Source organism: Gymnodraco acuticeps, unplaced genomic scaffold (assembly GCF_902827175.1).
Source record: "Gymnodraco acuticeps unplaced genomic scaffold, fGymAcu1.1, whole genome shotgun sequence".
In the NCBI taxonomy this organism is placed as follows: Eukaryota; Metazoa; Chordata; class Actinopteri; order Perciformes; family Bathydraconidae; genus Gymnodraco; species Gymnodraco acuticeps.
Genome location: NW_022990313.1, coordinates 3,978,837 through 4,001,280, shown reverse-complemented (window position 1 = coordinate 4,001,280; position 22,444 = coordinate 3,978,837). Strand labels below are relative to the sequence as shown.

The following is a 22,444-nucleotide window of genomic DNA, read 5'->3' as shown; positions in this document are numbered from 1 at the left end:
GATTTAAACAAAAACTCACACTCGTGTTCCTGAGGCCAGAAAATGCCACCTTCACAAAAACTGCTATAAAAATATAATATATTCATATTTTTTCCCACTTTCAAAGAGTAAATCTTTTAAAGCTACTCCAGCCTGACTAAAATGAATAATACAAGATCATTTTGAACCAGAAAAACATTTATTTTACAAAGATGAACATTGAATGAACACTGTGAGAGTCCAGCTCAGGTGGAGCAGGGGCTGCAAATGGACAGACTGTGGTCCTTGCATATTAATTTCCCACATTTGCAGCAGGTCCTGCAAACTCTTCTGTCCATGCAAAAGTGGCACTGCCTCCTGCTCTTCCGTTCACTGATGAGAGAGGGGCCTGCAGCAGCACCCTGCAGATCTGACACCATTGTTGCAGCGGCTGATGAGCGGGGAAGGCGCCCTCTCTTCTTGATGTGTGGGGTCACCAGCATTTGTCCCACCTCTTCAATGAAGAGCCTCCTCCTGTATGGTTTCTGCTGCTGCCAGGATGGCTCCATTGATGTCCACAGGACGTAGGCGTTGTAATGGGAAATGTCAACCAGGTTGTGGAAGAGGGCAAGTGGCCAGCGATGTGTTCTCCTCCTGCAGGAGTAGGTGGCAACAACCTAACAAAAACATAAAACAAGACAATTTGAATAAATGATTCCAAGCATTTTCTCTCATGATGCAAATATTAATTATTTTATAGGAAAATGCTCATTTGAAAAAAACCTACATATATTTCAGACAAGAATATAAAAGTAAGAATACATGTGTGCCTACCTTATCAAGGTTGTCGACACCTCCTTTGCATCGGTTGTAGTCTTTGATTATGACTGGCTTTCTCTTCATTTCGTCGCTTACGTCTGGACTGCAGTGTTTCGTGCTTAGAAGCAGCACATTCCTGCCCCGTCGAGGGATGTAAGAGACCAGTGTGTGGGTCTTCGTAAAGGCAAAGGTGGAGGAGAGGATCGCTCTCGCTCTTGCCTGGAGCAAAATAGGGGGAAGCTCAGGCTTGTTTCGGCGAATTGTGCAAACCAGGGCCAGTTTTCTCCTGAGCAGCTCCTCAGCCAGTGCGAAGGACGTGAACAAATTGTCACAGGTAATGATGTGTCCCTGGAGCCCCTCTGTCATCTCCAGGACCACCCTCATGCCCTGGTTGACTTCAGAAGGACTGCCAGCTGCTTTGCCTGTATACACCTGCAGTCTCCAGGCGTAGGATGATTTTACATCACAGTTTGCCCAAATCTTTATACCGTATTTGGCCGGCTTTTTTGGCATGTACTGCTTGAAGCTGCACCTGCCTCTGAATGGGACGAGCTGTTCATCCACGCAGACGTCGCTGAATGGGCTGAACAGCATCGGCAGGCGGTGCGTCCACATATCCCAGACTTTGCGGAAGGCAGCCAGCTTGTCATCACGGCGCCACCGTCTTGTCTCACTCCAGAGGCTGAGGGTCGATTCATTTTTTGATCTGTAAACACCGGCCAAAATGAGCAGCCCCACGTAAGCCTGCAGTTCCTCTGTGTGCATATCTCGCCACTCTGCAATTGACCGTCTCCCATGCAGGTTTGTCATGGACACAATATGCTGCAGGATGTCATCTGTCATCAGCAGTGCAAAGCTGGATGCCGGGTCACTGATTCGGGCGATAACATAGTGTGTTGGTCCCAGGATCAAACTTCTGGCTGCTGGGACGTAGCGGAGCGTCTCAGTGTTTGTGGGAGACCAAAACACTTTACCATTTTTTGAAGTCCATCCTGCAGCTGCTTCCTCCATCTCCCCTCCTCTCTCAGTTTCAGATGAGTCTGAGTTGGACTCTAGCTGGTCTGTTCCCACCTCTGAGGCGTCCTCCGTGGACTCTGAGGGCTCTTCTGTGTCAGCCTCAGAGTCCACGGAGGAGGATGAGGAGCCATCCTCGCAATCAGAGTGCATGATGATGTCCAGAGCTTTCCGTGTGCTGTAATGCCTTGCCATCTCCAAAAAGACTACTCCTGCACTGATAGTAATACTTATAACCATGGCTGCAGTGCACCTGCATAAACAACCTGAGTGAGAACCATAACTTTGTTTTGCGAGAACCAAAACAAAGTTTTGGTTCTCGCAACTCATTGTTTTTATTATTGAATTAGATTATTATGCAGTGTGGCCTTCTAAGAGAAAAGTCTTTTGAAGTTGGACACAAACACGCACACGCACACATACACACACACACACACACACACGCACACACCATTATCCAACATCAAAAGCGACACACACATATCATTTCAGTAGCAAGTGACCCTTGCAGAAAACAGTAAAAAGTGTGACATTTTGCTGCAGGCTTCAAAGGGTTAACATTATCGCCATCTTGTAGACAAATGTAAAAATTGAAAATTGAAAGCTAGAAGTTCAAAATGAAATCTTAACATAAAGGAAATCAAGAGTTTATGATAAGATAAATGTGGGGTCAAAAAAAGCATTTTCAATGGTTTTCAATGGGGCATTTTTTGACGCTAGGAACTAATGTGTCGGTTTTTGTGTAGCTTAGCCATTTTAGGCTAATTTAAAAAACTGATACGACAATTCAATATACAACTAAAAAAGAATATCCTCTGGCAAGTTTGAGCAATATTCATTCAACACAGCCAAAATGGCTTTAACATGAAAACCCGAATGGCTGAAAAATGGCCCCAGGGACTCTTAAGGGTTAAAGTACTTCTGTGTGTTTTTATAGTTGCTTTGTCTCTTTTTGGTCTTTTTATGTGTCTTTGTCGTCATTTTGAGTCTCTTTTAAGTCGCCTTGTGTTTCTTTGTCGTCATTTTGTGTCTATTTGGTGTTGTTTTGACTATTTCATAGTCGTTCCCTTTGCACTGTTTTTGTTTTTATCTCTTTGCAGTCTTTTTGTTTCTGATTTAATCTTTTTAATGTTTCTTTGTGATGATTTTGCGTTTACTTTCATTGCACATTATCATTCTAAGACAAACTGTTTTGAATATGTATATTTATCTTGTTTTCTCTGAACAGACAAATATACTTTGGTTCAGAAGGTTTGTGAACAGATGTGTGCCTAGGTGGGCTCTACTGGAGCAACTGGACTGCATATGTGTCTGAATTACAACGTGGCATATTTAAATAGTTCTCCATGTTTTAGAGTTAAGAGGTTGTTCTTGATTTGTCTTTAAATGGTCCTCTTGCTAATAATATTAACAATCAAGCTGTTTAAGATGCATTGCTGAAAGCCATGACTTTTATGGTCCTATTCGCTGATCCAGCTTGCCCCTAAAGATAATGCAGCCATTAATAATGTGTTTGATTGCACCTGTGCCCTTTGTGCTGGCAAGTCAAAATGTTACTTTAATCAAGTGGCAACCAATGCTGAAGTACCTTAACCCTCATTATTTATAATGACAAGCAGGGGATACATTTATATAGAAAACAAATGTTGAACCTATTCTTATTCTTTCATAAAGCAGTGAGATCTGTTTGACTCCAAATAATGAGAAACTAAAGCCCATACAAGCGGAACATGACGATACAAATGGTCTATGTGTGGAAGAGAAAGATATCCAAGCTCAAAACTCATTCCGACGCTGTTTGCCATGGGATTAAATATCCCATGTGTGTTAATAATTGTTTTATAATTAAACACAGGGTTACATGTCTTCCAGGCACTTAAGACTTTATATACCTTGATTTAAAAAATAAAAAAAACCAGCAGGGAACAGATTGACACCCGTCCAATTTATCTCCTATTGACGTGATTGAAGTGTAAAATACTGTCGGTTAGTGACATTATTCAAATGTTAACAGCCATGTAATGTTCATTTTGTATTCAACTTTAATGTTCTTGTGCATTTGAATTGTCTTCAATGACAATGTGAAACATGCAGAATGACACTATACTTTAGGTATACAGTATCACTGTTCTTTTGTAAATCTTTTTGTAGCCCTCATATCCAAATGTAATTGTTCAGTATTTTTCCAAGTGTTTCATTTTACATTCGGTTTATTCTATTTGATATGAATATATGTTTTTAGTCCGGCCACTTACATGAACCATTTTGTCCATAGCACTTTTTAAATCGCACAATTTTGTATATTTTACTTTTGCGCATTACTTATCTTGCATTGTTGAAAGAGCTTGATGCTCAAGATGTACTAAATGGGTACCAAAATGACCCATCCTTTGAATCAGCTGGTATTAGGATGTGTGCTTTGGCTTGCTGATCTCTCAGGGAAATGACCCCCAGCCTGCTGGCACTGATCACACTCTAACCTACTCTTATAATATGCTGCTTCAGCCTTACTGTGAGCACTGCTGGGCTGCAGATGCGGGACATTGTTAATGCGGGGGGGGGGGGAGCAGGGGGGCAGGGCATACTTCTAATGAGGTTGCATTTTTAGAATGCTAATTACTGTCTACATAGTGTTTCAGCCGTTAGTGATATTTAAAGGATTTTGAATATCATGCTGGCAGAGCTTGTGTTATTTCAAACAATAGGCGTAACGGAGCAGAAAAAAGGAAAGGAAAATGGAGTTAAGTTAAGCATGCTGAGACCTAACTGAACTCTTTACCAGATGTGGAGTGTAGATTAATAACCTCGATTTATAATCAGGCAATGTGTGGTCACCTCTATTTCTGGGTCCTTTAATTAGGTGTCTTGATGGAATATAGGAAGGAAGCGACCGGGGCCCTTATCGGCTGATCCAAAGATAACTTATCTCTTGTTCCTTCACTTATTGCTCCTCTTCTCTTTCCTTTCTCATCCTCAGAGATGTTATTCTCCACAGGCCCTGTCGCCAGAACCTGTTCATAATCCCAAAGCAATTTGCAGGGACTTTAGCTCAACTAATCTTCAGGTAGAGCTCCTCATGGGCCCAATAACCATCACAGTAACCTCCTTATTCCCTCAACTTCGAGTATTGATTTTAAGGCTAGGGTAATAGGGGCGAGGAGGTCATCTCTGCCCTATTTCTTTAGACATTCCTGTATGTAATTAACTGCAGTGACATGCAGCAGTGGTGACTCATTCGACTAATGGAACCTAAAAGGGTTTCAACGTTAAGTTGAAAAAGTTGTCATCCATTCATGCACATGACGTGTGTGCTCATGCAATTAATCCCCTCATGTAGTGACACGAATGGAGATGAATTACTATCCCTTATCAACAGTTGATTTTCTTTACTATTTTCATGTGTTGTACAATTTGTAAAAGTACAATTACTTGGATGTTAATTGATTGGGTTTCCTGTAAAAATTCAATAAAAAAAGATGTACTGCCTATATTAAAAATGTAAGCTTATCTTAAGAGACACCTTCAAAATGTATCCATCATTTCAAGGTGGGACGTTTTACTGCTTGACTTTCAAAGGGCATGGATTAGATTTGATGCGAGGTATGACCCTCTCATTCATCTCTATGGCCCCCCGTGTCACTGACGTTAATGCTGACATAATGGTCATAAGATCAACTTTCAGTCATGACCTTCAAACTCTGAGAAACTTAAACGGTGTAAAAGCTCTTCCGCCTCAAAAGAAGGGAAACAATTCATTAGTAGCTGCTTCCAAATTAACCTTACTGGCATTAATATGTAACAAATCCCTTGGTGATGTGCACCTAAGATAGAAACTCAGAGACAACATAAAGCTGAGGTGACACTCACATTCTCCCTCCTACTCAACTGTTTTATGTTACCAAACTTATAAATGGAGCCATTTAAACCTTAAACACGTGTTGAGTGATACATGTTCTGTAGATGTGCTGAGACTGTTCAGTATTACAAATTCGACTCATGAATTTGATTTTATAATTGTATACCTTTTTTTCACAGTGGACTTTGTTATCTAGGGGGGGGGGGGTTACTTTTCAAGCCAGTTTTGGCTTCTTACCTTTATACTATACGCAGAAAGGTAGAGAGTGAGTCAGTGTTAAAGCTCACATTATAGGGCCATACCTATACAAAACATGTCTCTGAAGCGTTTGCTCAAAATACCAAACAGATCACCCATTGTAGCATGCCTCATACTCCTCTATTTCAGCCCTGTTACTAAAGTGCTGATTCTGGGTCAGTAGCTTTAAATGTAACCGAGCTGCTGCGAGCCATGCCCCTTTGGAGCTGCTGCTCGCCACGCCCCTTTTGAGCTGCTGCTGGCCACGCCCCTTTGGAGTCCGCATGCAAGCAGTGAGCTCTGTGAAGAGAAGGCTGTCTACCAGCAGACCAGTGGCGGCGCCAGAGATTAACTCTAGGGGGTGCTGTGGGGTAGCTTGACGTTTCATAGAGGGTGCTCAAACATTACCAGCGCTACAGTTGAATTTTCTACTGCAACACTCCCCACACACACACACACAGTGCACCCGCGACTGTTACGGAGCGTCCACACAGCAGCGTGCGTTGACGCTTGGAGGTGGGCGTATCTGAAGCTTGGGGATTTTTTGCAACCAACGCGACCAACAACCAATCACATGAATCTCCCGCCCCCGACATACAAAGCAATAGCAATGTTAAAACGAAGTAAACTGGATATAAAATCCCCAAACAGGCGAAAACCTGCCACCTCCCTCCATGCCTCGCTCCTCCGGTTTGTATCCCGGTAGATGAACAGAGACTGATCATACAGCACCGGGTGATTCACTACCGCTACAATGAATTTTCCTTCCATTTTTTGGAATATGAGAAAATGACCTGCGTAGTCTCTCCCAGTTTACACGCGGTTTGATTGGCTAGCGCTTGTACTGGCAGATTTGCATAAACGGGATTTCATTGGCTGACGCCAAAAGTTGAACATTGCTCAACTTTTGACGCCAGCAACGCTCCACGTCGCTTCCCAAAATGCAGTTCGGCTAAAAGTGACGTCACCCCATTCAAAGTGAATGGGCAAAAGTGTTGGAAGCTTCAACGCACGCCGCTGTGTGGACGGGCCGTTACAATGAAGGCTCAATAATCAGCTCACGGCATATAGGTGTAAGCAGGGCTAAAGTGCTATTTTTACAAGTGGGGAGTGGACCTCACGTCCTCTAGGAGGGACCTCACCTCCTCTAATGGGGTCTGGGGGCATGCTTCCCCGGGAAGGTATTTTTTAAATATTGAAGTTAAAAGCATCAATCTGGTGCACTTTGAGAGCAACGTGAAGAGATCTATGGATACATCTCTCAACACCCAGATGAAACAGAACTGTAAACAGATTTTCTATTTCTTTATAGATATTTTACAAATCACTCCCCTTTTAAAACAAACCGTTTGAGACCCACTGAGATAACTAGACTAAAGATAACTATCTAAACACTGAGAGTCCTTTACTTCACCTGAGCTGAGGTTATCTGAGACTCTCAGTCTGACAGGAGAGAGTTCTCCCTCCACCTTGTTGTTGAAAAAGCTCCTTATATCCGTTAGCTTGGCTAGCTAGCACCAGATGCTAACCATAACGATCTCCAGTAGATAGGCCTACCCACCGGTGCGTGAGCTCTCTCGCTCGCGCACGCACACAAATTGGCTCGTGCCTCACACACACAGAGCAGAGCTTGAATGAAACACAGAGACCCAGAAGTAAGCTACTTGTACTCACAAGGCTATGCTATTATGTGCAGAATCCCTCTCGCTTTCAGGTGGTTTTGATTGAGTGTCCACACGTGGACGTTTAAGGACTAAAAAACGATCAATTTTTCACTTTGCTGTTAGCAAATAAGTTGGCGCTCTAGCTAACAGGAAGTCTCTCAAGTGTCACAAATCGAATCGGTGCTGGCCATTGGCCTAATCATATCACCTGTGTTGGCTTTATGTTTTTGGTCAAAAATGTGTTTGTTTCACATTTGCATTGATGTAATCAATAATATTTCTAATTTAATTTAATAAAAATTATTATTATTATTTTCGAAAAAGAAAAAAAACACATTTCTTGGGGGTGCTTAGGGGGTGCTTTGGCAATCTTGGGGGGGTGCTTCAGCACCCCCTAGCTCCCCCCTGGCGCCGCCCCTGCAGCAGACACTCAGCTAAACGCTGCCGTGATTAAACGCCATATTATGTTCCAAACCACATCAAGCATTATTTCTGAAACAGTATGGAGCTCAAATGCTTTCTCTTTCGCGGGTTTACCACAAGGTGAGTACCTTTTATATCTGGCTTCTTTACACATATTCTCTCCAGCACAGCGTTAGCCCTGAGTGTTTTGATTGATTGATTGATTGATACATTTGATTATTTATGATCTATAAATAATTATCATTATTAGTAGTATTAATTATTATTGTTATTATTATTAATCTGCTTTACATGTTGATTGACATATATACATACACACACATACACATATATATATATATATACACATATATATATATATACACATATATATATATATATATACACATATATATATATACACATATATATATACACACATATATATATATACACATATACATACACACAAATACACATATACAAATATACACATAAATATACATAGATACATACAGTCAAACAACCTCCGCATCCCTGTACCTCGAGAAAATAATTTCTCTGTATTTCCTCTTGAACTGGTTAATGTCTGGACATCGCTTTAGCTCCACATTCACACTGTTCCATAGTCTCACTCCACAGGCTGATATACAAAAAGTTCTTCTGGTTGTACGGACCCTATGAATTTCAAATTGAAATGGTCTCCTTGAACTATATCCCCCCACTCGTTGAGTGAATACTTTTTGGATGTTTCCTGGTAAAACGTTATTATTTGCCTTAAACATGATTCGTGCCATTTGGAATTCTACCAGGTCTGTAAATGTTAAAAATGTTGACTGCAGGAATAATGCGTTAGTGTGATCAAGGTATTTGGCATTGTGAATGATAAAATAGATACTGAATGAATTGAACTTTTGTAGTTATTGCCCCAGATTTCAGCACAGTAATTCAGCTGAGCTCTGAGTGTTAGCGATGCTTACTTCAAAACATATCGGGCATTTCTGATACAGCAACGTTTCTGATAGGGCACGATATGTTGAGGCGGAACGTTGCCAGGTGTTCAATGTAAGCTAGCCCACATTTTAGTAATGTCCAGGGGCGGATCTACCCCAGCTGCCCAGTTGGCATCTTTTTTTTAAAGAAAAGTTGTGGCTCATCGGACATTTATGAGACAAAATCTCTAATGTCCGAGTGCAAGTGAATGCAGCACAAGATGCGAGCCTTGTCTGCCCCAAAAAACAGTTTCAAGTCCTGAGAAAGTCAAATAAGACGGTCTGTAAAACTACACTGCCCAGCCAAAAAAAAGTAACCACTTTGATTTAGCCAGTAGGTAAGGACTTTCCACTGGATAATAACTGCAGCGATGTATATGTTTTAGCTGAATACACGTTTTTTAACCCTAACGGCCCGTCCACACAGCGGCGTGCGTTGAAGCTTCATCGCTTCTGCCCATTCACTTTGAATGGGGTGACGTCACGTTTCGCCGAACTGCATTGTGGGAGCGAAGTGTAGCTTCAAAAGCGTTGCTCGCTGCAAAAGTTGAGCAATGTTCAACTTTTGAAGCTTCGGCGGAAGCGTCAGCCAATCGAATCATATGCCAGTACAAGCTCTAGCCAATCAAACCGCGTGCTTGTGTGTCCGGGGCGGGAGATTCATGTGATTGGTTGTTGGTCGAGTTTCAGCCAACGCACGCCGCTGTGTGGACGGGCCGTAACTGATGCAGTTAGTCACTTCTTTAATGTTTGTTCCTTCTGATGTAAAGTCAAGGTTGTAACTGTTTGCAATGAAGTTGTGGGGTGCTGAACTGTTCTTTTGATTCTTATGCATTTTGATATATGATAGTCTTTCAAATTTGAAGGAGGGTGAGCAAGCATCTTGAGGAACATTCATCATTAACTCCTCCAAAAAATATAGTTTATTCAATAATAAATGAATATGTGAATCATAACAGTGATTGACAGCTGATAGGAATAATATGATTGTTAATATTATCATATTCATACAGACAAACATCGATGAGACAGTTAATTAATGTACTTATTGCAGCAGTACATTTGGTACACCTGCTGGTCTTTTATTTGTTATTATTCAGTTAAAATTCATTAAATTATGTCTGCCACCTTATATATTTATATGTAAGGATTTACTGATGTGCCACAATAATGTCACCTAATGTTATTGAGTTAAAATATCAATAGTGTGGCTTTCCAAGTTAGCATTGATTGATATGACTGCGATTAAATCAGCATATACTTCTGCCAGGGGATGCCACCCCTCAAAATCTCCTGCCACCCCATGAATATTTTTCTAGATCCGCCCCTGATAATGTCGTCATGACCGCAGGAAATCTGAATCAGCTTCGTTGTAAGGAGCAAAAGAGAGAGGGTTGTATTTTCTGACCCTACAGTATGTGAGTCTCCTTACACACATTTATGTATAAAAGACATTTGCATTTCATTTTGCATAATAGGTGACATTCAATACTAAACTTGCATTTAGATGTTATACTTGACACAAACTACTCTCAAAGTTCCAAAGTGTGTGCATAACATACATTTTCAAAAATGACTGATTTAGGGATGTAAAACGGGATATTTTTTTGCTTAACAGTTCTTAATTAACATTAATATGTGCATACCACATTTGTGTTTGTTTGGGTTGAAGTTCAGTTCTCTTGTCAGTCATTTTTTAATTATTTTTTTCATAAGAAGTGGAGCTGTGTTTGACTGAAATTAATGAGAGTACAGGACACAGGAACTTTTAACATTTATTTAAGTTGAGGTGAGGCAAACAGAAATTGACAATAGACGACATACATTAAACAGAAAACCATGAAATTAAATACAAACAAAACTAATGAGGGGATAAAGTGCAGGTGTACAGGAGGTCAAGGGGTTGCAAGACTGATGGGGAACAGGTGGAACTAATAAAAACAAGACACACAATCAAAACTGGCGGGAAAACATACAAAGACATGAAGTTAACACAGACATGACACAGGGGAAGAAGAGTTTCCAAAATCAAATAGAAAAACAGACATCATGACAGTTTAGGTGCATCAACATAGGTTCTATTTCGTCCCTACTGACCGCCAGAGGCGGTGCTTTAGCACTGGATATGTCCATCGCGCGCATGCGCTGTACGAGTACCAATAACAACAAAGTCACCTGTGACCAGTGTTGTGCTAGTTACTGAAAACCAGTAACTAGTTACCATTACTAGTTTCTTCATTTCAAAAGTAACTCAGTTACTTTACTGATTACTTACACCAAAAAGTAATGCGTTACTGTGAAAAGTAACGTTTTAGTTACTTCAAAAAAGGGCTCCCATTAATGCCCTTATAGCCTTCATTTCAGTACTGTTATTGCATTGGAGAATAATACAATCTGTTGATCAACTTGACATGCATTATATGCAATCTGGATTGCATCGATATTAGCTGGCTTTCCATTTTTGTATATTCTTTCTCCAGGTAGTTGGAAAAAGTTTTCCGTCCCATTTGCCGTGTGCCACCCGGACATGCTATCATGCTAACTAGCTCCCTGAAAGCGGGTGACTCAACTGTAGCAATAGCCTGCATGTGTTCTACAACATACCGTGCAATGGCGTTATCAACTTTTCCCTGGCTAGCAGTCCCTCGGTTAAAATCCAGCCGCTGTTGCTTAGGTGGAGGTGGAGTGGCGTCGGCTGAGTCTCTGTGGTCTTAGTTACTAGCTTCGTCCCAGCATGTTGTTTTTGCAGATGTTTTAAGAGATTTGAATTACTGGTTTGGGCAGTAGATAGGATCTTTGACCTGCCAGGACACAACTTACATTTAACAGAAACTTTCTTTTCTTTGTGCTTGACAAAAGTGAAATAGTGAGAATATCTCCAGGTGGAGAAACTAGACTTGAGATCCGCCGCCGCCATGATAGTCTTGTTAGTAAACAACACAAACACGCCCACAGCCCATCTCCGCATGTGACACAGGAAGTATCTAAGTACATTTACTCAAGTACTGTACTTAAGTACAGTTCTCATCTCTGTTCGCCTGGCTGTTGACTATATAAAAAAACTAACGCAGTAACGGAGTAACGCACCATGTAGTAACGGTAACTGAGTTACTGAATTTAAAAAGTAATGCGTTAGAGTACTAGTTACTACGAAAAATAACGGCGTTACAGTAACGCGTTAGTCCCAACACTGCCTGTGACCCACGTGATACCGGCTATATCAGCCCGTGTCATCAGAGGATCTGTTCCTTTTCATCTTCTCGCTGTGCGAGAGTACCGTGGCTACAATATTGTAGCCTACAGCGTTGAGTTGGAACGTTTGATTTAAGGATTTCTCTGCATCCACCTGGCTGCGTGCAGCTTCGCGACTGATCCAGTCGGAGCCGCGGGGTTACCCGTCCTCCAGGAGCTGTGGCCGGCTGCGCAGAAAACTTCAACGGACAGGTTGGTGTCGGCTTGGTCGGTGACGGCAGTGTTTCCACTCCCTCTCCCAGCTAGGTTGTCCTGATTTATGTCTTGGTTGCTACCTGGCTTGAACTTTCTGTTGACGGCAGCATTTCCGCCCCCTCTCCCAGGAGTTGCCCTTGTTGCGCTCTCTGTACTTTTCGCCGGGAGACTGTCACTGTAGATGCATGTCTCTCAGGGTGGGGTGCGGTGTGGCAGGGCAGGACTGTTCAGGGTCTGTGGTCCGCCCAGGAAGGTGCATATCACATCAACGTGCTAGAGCTTTGTGCTGTGCTGCTTGCGCTCAGGCACTTTTTACCCCAACTGACGGACAGGCATGTGCTTGTTCGTTCGGACAACATGTCCGCGGTTTCCCAGATCAACCACCAGGGGGACACCAGGTCCGCACAGCTGCTCCGGGTTTCACAGAGCGTTTTTGGCAGGGCCGAGGTGGACCTCTTTTCCTCGGAAGAGTCGAGGCACTGCCCCCTGTTGAGATCATAGTATCAAGTGAATACTTAAAACAAAAGTTAATTATAAATCAAATATGATCAATCATATTCTTGTATAAACCCATAATGAAAATGCTTCTTGATGGTTTTTGAATATGTATGTATGCTTACAATTTTATCTGTTGCTGTTTGATAACTTTGCGTTTTAAAAAGAGGGTGTTGAGATCTTCATAGTATGTTGAATACTTAAAACAAAAGTTAATTAGAATCAAGTATAATCAATTATATTCTTGTATAACTCACAATGAAAATGTTTCATATGTTATGTTTTTCTACAGTATATTTACAGTATAAACCAAGTGGTTTGTTAAGTTGAGTGTAAAACCTATAATGATGTATGGGTGTCAGTGATAAGAGAGTAGGCAGTTTCTTCCCTCTCCTCTCACAGCAGTACACAGGGAGGGGGGCTCCGGACTTAAGGAGAAATACATTGAGGCCTCAAAAAGGCGGTTATGTCATAGCCATAGAATATGTCTGGTCATGTCCCTTTTTACACAAACATGGGAAGGTGTGTCTTATGCCATAGCCAATAGAATATGTCCAGTCCTGTACATCAGTAGCCATGCCCAGTTTTTATGGAGGAGGTGTTTTTGGGGTTTCTATCCTGTTTTTTGAGCATAAAGAGACTGGCTTTTTGGAGGGAGCGAGAGAGAGGGGGGTTCCCCTGGTATACTCTCTCCCGGTAGGCTCTGGCCCTCAGAGCTGGGTAAATAGCTCTCTGTAAGGTTCTCTCAGACTTGGTAAATATCTCTTGATTTTCTTCGTTGAAAGCTGAGTGAAGTTCTTGGTTGGATGCTGAGTGAATTTCTTTGTTTGCTGAGTGGAATGATTTGATGGGAGATGTGTTTGTGAATATTAGTACCCGCCACCTGTGAGGACCTTCCTCCGAATTCATGCGGATAGGAATGGGTTTTTGAATGTTATTCCCGCCGTCTGTGTCGGAAAAAATGTATGAAATTGATGTGAATTGATTGGGTGAAAATTAAAGTTTAAATGTGCTTTTTATTATCACCGGTCATTTATGAGGAAATGCCTCTAAATTCTATCGGGAGATTTAGAAATCACAAACTGAATTGGGCAGTTGAAATTACAATTTTGGTAATAAATGTAAGACTGTGAATTAAAGTTTCATATTTGAACATGATCACAGCATCATTTTGTTTAGTATGATTATAATGTTGTAAAGAGAGAAGGTAAAAACCCTGTATAAGTTTGGACCTATTTTTCTTCAAATAAACTGATCCCACCTTTTGGACTGGGACAACTTAAAAGACATCTGCGCTCTCCTCTCCTGCTTCAAAGGTAAGATTGCACACTGCCACACTCACACTTAGGTAGGGCCACACCTCATTACTGATATCAAAATCCTTCGTGATCGCTTAAACAGATTTAAGAGAGTTGTCTGAATTGAAACAGCAGTTAATTGAACCTGGTTCTTCAGGAGTTAATAGAGGTGAGATCTTGCTGACGTTGGTGGATCTGAGCCAAGCAGTAAACTTACATAGACTCAATAACTTCGGTCAGGTCAATTAGTAGGTCAGAGTAATTTCCCGGAATAAATTATCAGGACCTCACCGACTCTAAACACCCCTCTGGTTCTCCTGGACAGAGGTGACCAGCCCAATGGGGCAGGACGCTCTGGCACACGACTAGCCAGACAGTCTCCTGTACACCTTCCCGCCACTGTTATTACAGACGGTTCAGAGGGTCCTTACTCAGGGGCACAGGCTCCTTTTGGTCGCCCCCTACTGGCCGGGGAGAGTTTGGTTCCCGCTGCAGCGCAGTCTCTGCTGGGGCCCACCATGGCGCCTCCCCGACAGGAAGGACTTTCTGTCACAGCTCAGGGGTCAGATCTGGTATCCCGACCCTCACTGCCTTCAGCTCTGGACTTGGCCTCTGCAGGGCCCAACCCACTGTTGAGCGTTTTTACGGCATCTGTCAGGGAAACTATCCTGAATGCCAGAGCTCCATCCACTCGAGCACAGTATGAGTGCAAATGGAAGCTCTTCTCCCACTGGTGTCTGGGTAAGGCTGAGAATCCGGGGAATTGCTCTGTGGCCACCATTCTGGAGTTCCTGCAGTCCCTTCTGGATAGTGGACGTTCTCACTCCACTTTGAAGGTATATGTGGCTGCTATCTCTGCCCAACATGTCAGGGTCGACGGCGCCACGGTGGGTTGCCACAGGACGGTATCCTTCTTCCGGCAGCGTCCCCCTAGTACCCCGAGGGCTCCCGCTTGGGACCTGCCCCTAGTGTTAGAGGCCCTATCATCTCCTCCCTCCCCTCGCCCAGGTGGGGCTTAAATGGCTGTCCTCGAAGGCAGCATTTCTGCTTGCCATAACCTCAGGGAAGCGAGTTGGGGAGTTGCATGCCCTCTCCGTGAGCGATACATGCCTGAGGTGGAACTCCGATGGCTCGGGTGTTGCCCTCTGGCCGAATGTGGCGTTCCTGCCCAAGGTGCTTCCACTTGCCCACTCCAATTGGCCCATCCAGCTGGCATCCTTTAACGTCCCACAGGAGAGCCGCACGCCCAAGTTGCTGTGCCCTGTGTGATGGACATATCCAGTGCTAAAGCACCGCCTCTGGCGGTCATCCGGGACTCATAGAACCGTAGTTACAGACGTAACTATTGTTCTTATCGTGTCCTATTGGGAACATCTGGATCTGCCAAAACCAACACACCTTACCATACATACAATCACCCCAACAAGATGAGAAGCGAACAAAGGAGGCTGTGCAACCACTTTAATGAGGCTGTCCAATCGGTGTTATAGATAAATGTATTCGATTAAAGCAATAAAGGTGCCAGAAACTCCCCCACAATGCATGTACGGCTCTGCAGAATGAGAGCTTAGTGCTCTCGGTCAATATAGCGATTACAAGGTGGAGAGTTTTTCCTTTAAGCTCTAGACTAACCTCCATCAGCACAATCACATGCAGTATCAATATGACAATGATTAAGCGTATGGAAGAGTGTGGATGCCAGAGAGCAGTGTTTGATTAAATATTGGGGCACTGATATTACTGTACGGCTCTTCGGCCAGCAGAGCTATTGAAGCACATCGGTGAATATCTCTTTGATAGAGGGTGGAGATCATTCTTTATTGGAACTGTGGGAGAGTCACTCCTGGTTATCACATGCAGTATCAATATGACAATGATTAAGCGTATGGAAGAGTGTGGATGCCAGAGAGCAGTGTTTGATTAAATATTGGGGCACTGATATTACTGTACGGCTCTTCGGCCAGCAGAGCTATTGAAGCACATCGGTGAATATCTCTTTGATAGAGGGTGGAGATCATTCTTTATTGGAACTGTGGGAGAGTCACTCCTGGTTATGACTCCAGCCAATCAATTAAAATTGCACTCTTCGTCAAAAGTTCATTTAGCAAAAGCAATGTCTCAGCTGTCAAATGTTCCTTTATGGAGCAGTCAGGAATGTACATCCTCTTGGCATCGGAACACAATTTTCCGCAGCACATATAGGTGCCATGGACTTTCTATTTCCATACTGTGACGAAGAAACCGGCACTATTTTCGTATGGCACATGGTAAAATGCACACTCACTACCATACTTTCAAACAAACTTGAATCCCTGTAATCATTTTGGTGAGTGCGCACCTACTACATTGTTGGTATACATTTTCTAAAATGATCCCTTAAATTCATTATTTAGTTAAAGACTTAATAAACATATTAAACATCAACATGGTTTCCAAAGTGGCAGAATAACCTGATGTTCCTCTCCTTCACAGTTCAAGGGTTTCAAAAAGAGCAACAGATTAGTGGTGCCTTAAATAGAGGCTCTATGCAGGTCTGCTCCATTGGAATGGACATTGTTAAAACATGGGTAAAACTATTTCATATCAATAATATGTAATTGTTTGGAGGTTTAATGGTCAGAAATGAATAGAATATGGTGACTCCTTTGATTCATTGATTAAATTATTTTAGATAACTGGGTGTACATTTCTAGACAGTTGGTCGGCCTATGGGGAGGGGCTTAAGCCTCGGGCCACCAATGATTTCGGTGGCTGAAAGAAAGATGACCAGAGAAATGTTATTTCTGCAAGCTGTAAATATGTATATTTTCCCTTTCTGATTTTAGTGTTGATGTCCAAGTTACTTTGATTTGTTTGCATGTTTTTTAGCACTTCAATTAATCTTCTTGACTCAAGCCATCTGATTATTATTGTCTTAGTTATTTGTAAGTCAACAGAAAATGTAATGATGGGGGGGTTAAAAGTGAAAAGGCCAAGTATGCTATGAACAGTGCATTAAAAACAAAGTATGCTGGAGCAATATAATATTAATGACTAAACTGTACATTCTAAGCCTCAAGGTTACCTTTTGTCTTTGACAGCAAACCCCTACAGCATTTAGCACAAAACAAACAATAAGATGTGTTTTAATGGTGTGTTTCTGTGCAGTTTGTGTAGGTGGGGATCTCCCCTGCCGGTGCAGTGATCACTGCTCACACTATAGACCAACTCATCTTCTGTTTATTCTAAATAATCTATTAAACTAAAATCCATCCCTGCAAATTTGTCTGAGCAAAGTGTTTCCAGACAGCAGTTATGTGAGCTAATAAATGTGAAAGCGTTTCTTATCTATTAGCAATTCAGTGATAGAGTGGAGCATTGGTATGAATGAAATGTAATGAGATTATAATTAGATTAGCAAACTTGGTTCCCAGGAACACAGACATCCTTTTGAAAGAAATGTAACTTCATAGAGATGCTACTGGCATTGTAAATGCATATTTGTGGCACATTAGCAGGGTTGGGAGGGTTCATTTTGAAATGTATTATATTACAATTACTAGCTACTTGTAAAACATGTAATCAGTAACCTAATCTGAATACCAACATTTGTCATCTGATTAATAATAATAATAATAACTTGAATTGATATAGCGCCTTTCATAACCTCAAGGTCACTTTACAAAGAAACATACAAGGACAAGACATAAAAAACATAAACATAAAACAGGGGGCAGAAATGGAAGTGTAACTGGGGGGGGGGGGGGGTGAGTTATTGTTGGAAGGCGATGTTGAACAGATGAGTTTTAAGGGTTGATTTTAAGATGTTGAGAGAAGGGGCATTGCGGATTTCTGCAGGGAGGGAGTTCCAGAGAGTGGGGGCAGCGACACTGAAGGCACGGTCCCCGAAGGTGCGGAGGCGTGAATGGGGAATGGAGAGCAGGCCGGAGTCTGAGGATCGAAGGGTGCGGGACGGGATGTATGGGTGGAGGAGATCTGTGAGGTACTGAGGGGAGAGGGCATGGAGGGACTTGTAGGTGAGGAGGAGGAGTTTGTAGGTAACTTTCTGTTACTTTTGGACTACCTCTTAATCAAGTACAAAGCAAATAAATACAAGAGACAAAGACATATCAATAAGATATGTTTTTATTAAGTGTATTATGTAAGTAAATAACAATGTCACCTTAGAAAATAAGAGTCTGCTGCTCCGAGATTGTATTGATATGAAAAGCTGCCTTTCACTCAGCATATTCAGGCAGTAGCCTTTGCACCAACACTGAAACACATGAGCACAGACTCGTTTAAAAAGCAGAAATAAAATGTGAGCTGATAGAAAATGCTCAGATTAATTTACACACACTATTTTATGAACACATAGGTTTACCTACTGAATTAAAAACAGAACAAATGAAGCAAAGAAAGTGAAACCATAGAATAGATTCACACTTAAAGCATTAGCCTGCAGAACAGTACAGCTCACAGAGAAGAGATAACATCTGATCCTTTACAACAAACACTATGCTCTTTTTAGGTTTTTTACTAACATTGTAATCCTGCCAGTAATCCACTATTTTTAGAAATGTAACAGTTATCCGATTAAGTTTTACATCTTCAGGAATTAGTGTGATCTTAATTTTAATTTGAAGATATTCTAAAATGTGCAATATCACTCAAATAAAGAAATAAATGTACACTTTACGAAGATATTGTTCACAACATAAAGGTAAAAAAAAAGGTAAAAGGTACTTTTAGTTTAGTACCTCCTTTTAGCAATGAAAGGTGCTTTACAAATCAAATGTATTATTATTAAAGATATTAACTTCAGGTCAATATATAAAACAAGGAAAAGCATAACATGTTCAATAAAAATAGTTACAACTAATGGATCAATCAGGTTATGTTGAAGCTATATTCTGTTGAGGACTTTGATAAAAGAAACACAATTGTCCCTGATGAAAACAGACACAGCAGTTCAACACTAAAGCTCATCCTTCCTCTTCTTCTGCTCCTTGTGGAAGATCTTTCCATCCGGCTGCTTCCTCCAGCTCAGCTGGATGTTGTCATCCAATCCCTGGGTCTTCATCTGCTGTTTGATCTGAGATTAAAAACACTCGTGCTTCTCAAACTTCTTTCAGTAATGTACCCCCTTTGAAACATTTTCTCAGCCAAGTACCCCCTGACTGACCCCGGACATTTTTGCCAGAAAAAGCCTATATAAATAATTACAATATAGTAATGTTCCATCGTTGTTTGATTTATTAACTCCTTAATGCATGAATTACAACAAATAAAGGATATTTTCATCTTTATTCATAAAAAAAAAGATTTTTCCAAGGAGTTTTTCAATTGAATTAACATATGTTTAACAAACCAATGAACAACATGACACAATAATTAAAAACTATAAATACAATACACAAATGTAACATGTTTATATGAGGACCCCATTAGTGGTTCTAGGAATATTTTATATAAAATTGTGTTTTCTATTTAACTTATTAACTTAAGATTATTTTTGTAATCATGCATGGTATTTTTTTAATTAACCTTTTTATTTTGTTTACCTCACGTACCCCCTGCAGTACCCCAACGTACCCCTAGGGGTCCGCGTACCCCCATTTGAGAATCACTGGTGTAGCTGATACAGTATTTATATCTAGTTTTAACGATTTAAGCACATCTGCATGAATCACACCCCTTATGAACTGCTCTTCAGACATCATGACACAATTCCATCAGATTAATGATAAAAACCTAGAGGACATTATTCAACTTCTGAAATCCTCCTCTTGCTGCCTTGATATTATTCCAACAGGATTTTTCAAAGATGTTTTGCCTTGCATGGCCTCAGATCTACTTCATATAGTAAACAAATCTCTTCACTCAGGTATTTTTCCACAGGCCCTGAAAACTGCAGTCATTAAACCGCTCTTAAAAAAGAATAATCTAGATGCTTCAGTAATGAACAATTACAGGCCCATATCAAACCTCCCATTTCTAGGTAAAATCATTGAAAAAGTTGTTTTTCAACAGTTGAGTAATTTCTTGCATTTAAATAACTGTTTTGATGTGTTCCAGTCAGGCTTTCGTCCAAACCACAGCACTGAGACTGCTCTTGTAAAGGTCTTTAATGACATCCACTTAAACACAGACAGTGGCAGAACTTCAGTGTTAGTATTATTAGATCTCAGTGCTGCGTTTGACACTGTTGACCACAGCATATTACTAGACCGACTGGAGAACTGGGTGGGACTTTCGGAAACAGTTCTAAATTGGTTTGAATCCTACTTAAAGGACAGAAACATCTTTGTTTCTATAGGTAAATACACATCTGAGTTGACAAATATGACATGTGGGGTTCCTCAAGGCTCCATCTTGGGGCCTCTTCTCTTTAACATCTACATGCTACCACTGGCTCAGATAATAAAAAACAACAACATAAGTTACCATAGCTATGCGGATGACACCCACATTTACATAACCACTTCACCAGGAGACTATTCTCCAGTTAAAACACTGAGTAAGTGCATTGAACAAATCAATGACTGGATGTGTCAGAACTTTCTCCAATTAAACAAAGATAAAACTGAGGTAATGGTTTTTGGAGCCAAGGCAGAACGTATAAAAGTTAGCGCTGAGCTTCAGTGTGCGATGTTCAAAACAACAGATAAAGCCAGAAATCTAGGTGTAGTCATGGACTCTGACCTGAGTTTCAACAGTCACATTAAAACTGTTACTAAATCAGCCTACTATCACCTAAAGAATATATCTAGGATTAAAAGACTAATGTCACAGCAGGATTTGGAAAAACTTGTCCATGCTTTTATCTTCAGTAGACTCGACTACTGCAATGGTGTCTTCACAGGTCTCACTAAAAAATCTATTAGGAAGCTGCAGCTAATTCAGAACGCTGCTGCTCAAGTCCTCACTAACACTAAGAAAGTGGATCACATCACTCCAGTTCTGAAGTCTTTACACTGGCTTCCTGTGTGTCAAAGAATAGATTTCAAAAATACTGCTGCTGGTTTATAAAGCACTGAATGGTTTAGGCCCAAAATACATTTCTGACCTCCTGCTAAATTATGAACCATCCAGATCTCTCAGGTCTTCAGGGACTGGTCAGCTTTCTGTCCCCAGAGTCAGAACTAAACATGGTAAAGCAGCGTTCAGTTATTATGCTCCAAATATCTGGAACAAACTCCCAGAAACCTGCAGGTCCGCTGCAACTCTTACTACTTTTAAATCCAGGCTGAAGACTTTTCTTTTTGTCGCTGCTTTTAATTGAACTATTCATATCTTAGACTGCACTGTAACTTTTATCCATGTACTTTTTCTTTTAATATTTAATTGCACTGTAACTTTTATCCATGTATTTTTTCTTTTCTTTTTAATGACTGATTTTCTTAATGCCTTGCCTCGCCTCGCCTCGCCTCGCCTCGCCTCGCCTCGCCTCGCCTCGCCTCGCCTCGCCTCGTTTTTTTCCTTCATTTGGCTGAGCCGAGAGCTGGAGATCGGAGGCGGGGCATGCTTTATAAGCAAAAAGCCCCGAATGATCTGGGTACTTTCTGAAACTACAGTCGCTCCATTTTGGGCTTAACAGTAGAACCGCCAGAGGTCGCTGTATACCTAAAACCGCCAACGGGTCAAATTGACCCGCTATTAGAATGCATTGATTTTCAAGGTAAAATGTTCTTTTATTTATACAAGAACAGTGAGTTTTGATCGCACAGGGATGAAGCTTATACCAATAGAATCTGTGGACTCTCAGCTTTTCATATATAGTTTGTGCAGAGAGCATGAAGTATAAAATATCGCTACCAGTGCTGATTTAAACGCTTGGTGTTAGACTTGTGTTTCGTAAAGGTAAAAATGGTTCATATCGTCTGATAGCCTTCTACTCATAAAAAAACTAGGGCCGGGACTCGATTAAAAAAATTAATCTAATTAATTAGAGGCTTTGTAATTAATTAATCGAAATTAATCGCATTTTTAATCACATATAAATATTTGACCTAAGAACAGTGAGAAGCAATTTTTTTCACATGGATTTTAGTATACCATTAGGCGCATTCACACCGCAGTACTTTTCCCACAAAGGTTCATGAGAATTTAGTTCATGAGAACTCTTTGAACCTGGGGGTGGATTAGTCAAATTAAGCCGCTGACGTCACTTCTTCTTCTTCTGCTTTGGGTTTACTGGCAGGCCGCAAACCACTTCACGGCGTATACTGCCGCCCAAAGTCCCCGGCCGGAAGTCCCCGGAGTTGGGGACTGGCTTCAGTA

General features: G+C 41.3%; 1 protein-coding gene across 1 annotated transcript; it reads right to left on the bottom strand.

The window, feature by feature from the left end:
• Positions 1 to 224: 224 nt before the first annotated feature.
• On the bottom strand, positions 225 to 1,986 carry LOC117550462 (piggyBac transposable element-derived protein 4-like). Its single transcript, XM_034222897.1, has 2 exons — positions 793 to 1,986; positions 225 to 635 (listed from the first exon to the last, which is right to left on the bottom strand). The coding sequence occupies exons 1-2, from the start codon at positions 1,984 to 1,986 to the stop codon at positions 225 to 227; spliced, it is 1,605 nt and encodes a 534-aa protein (XP_034078788.1).
• Between the last annotated feature and the right edge of the window lie 20,458 nt (positions 1,987 to 22,444).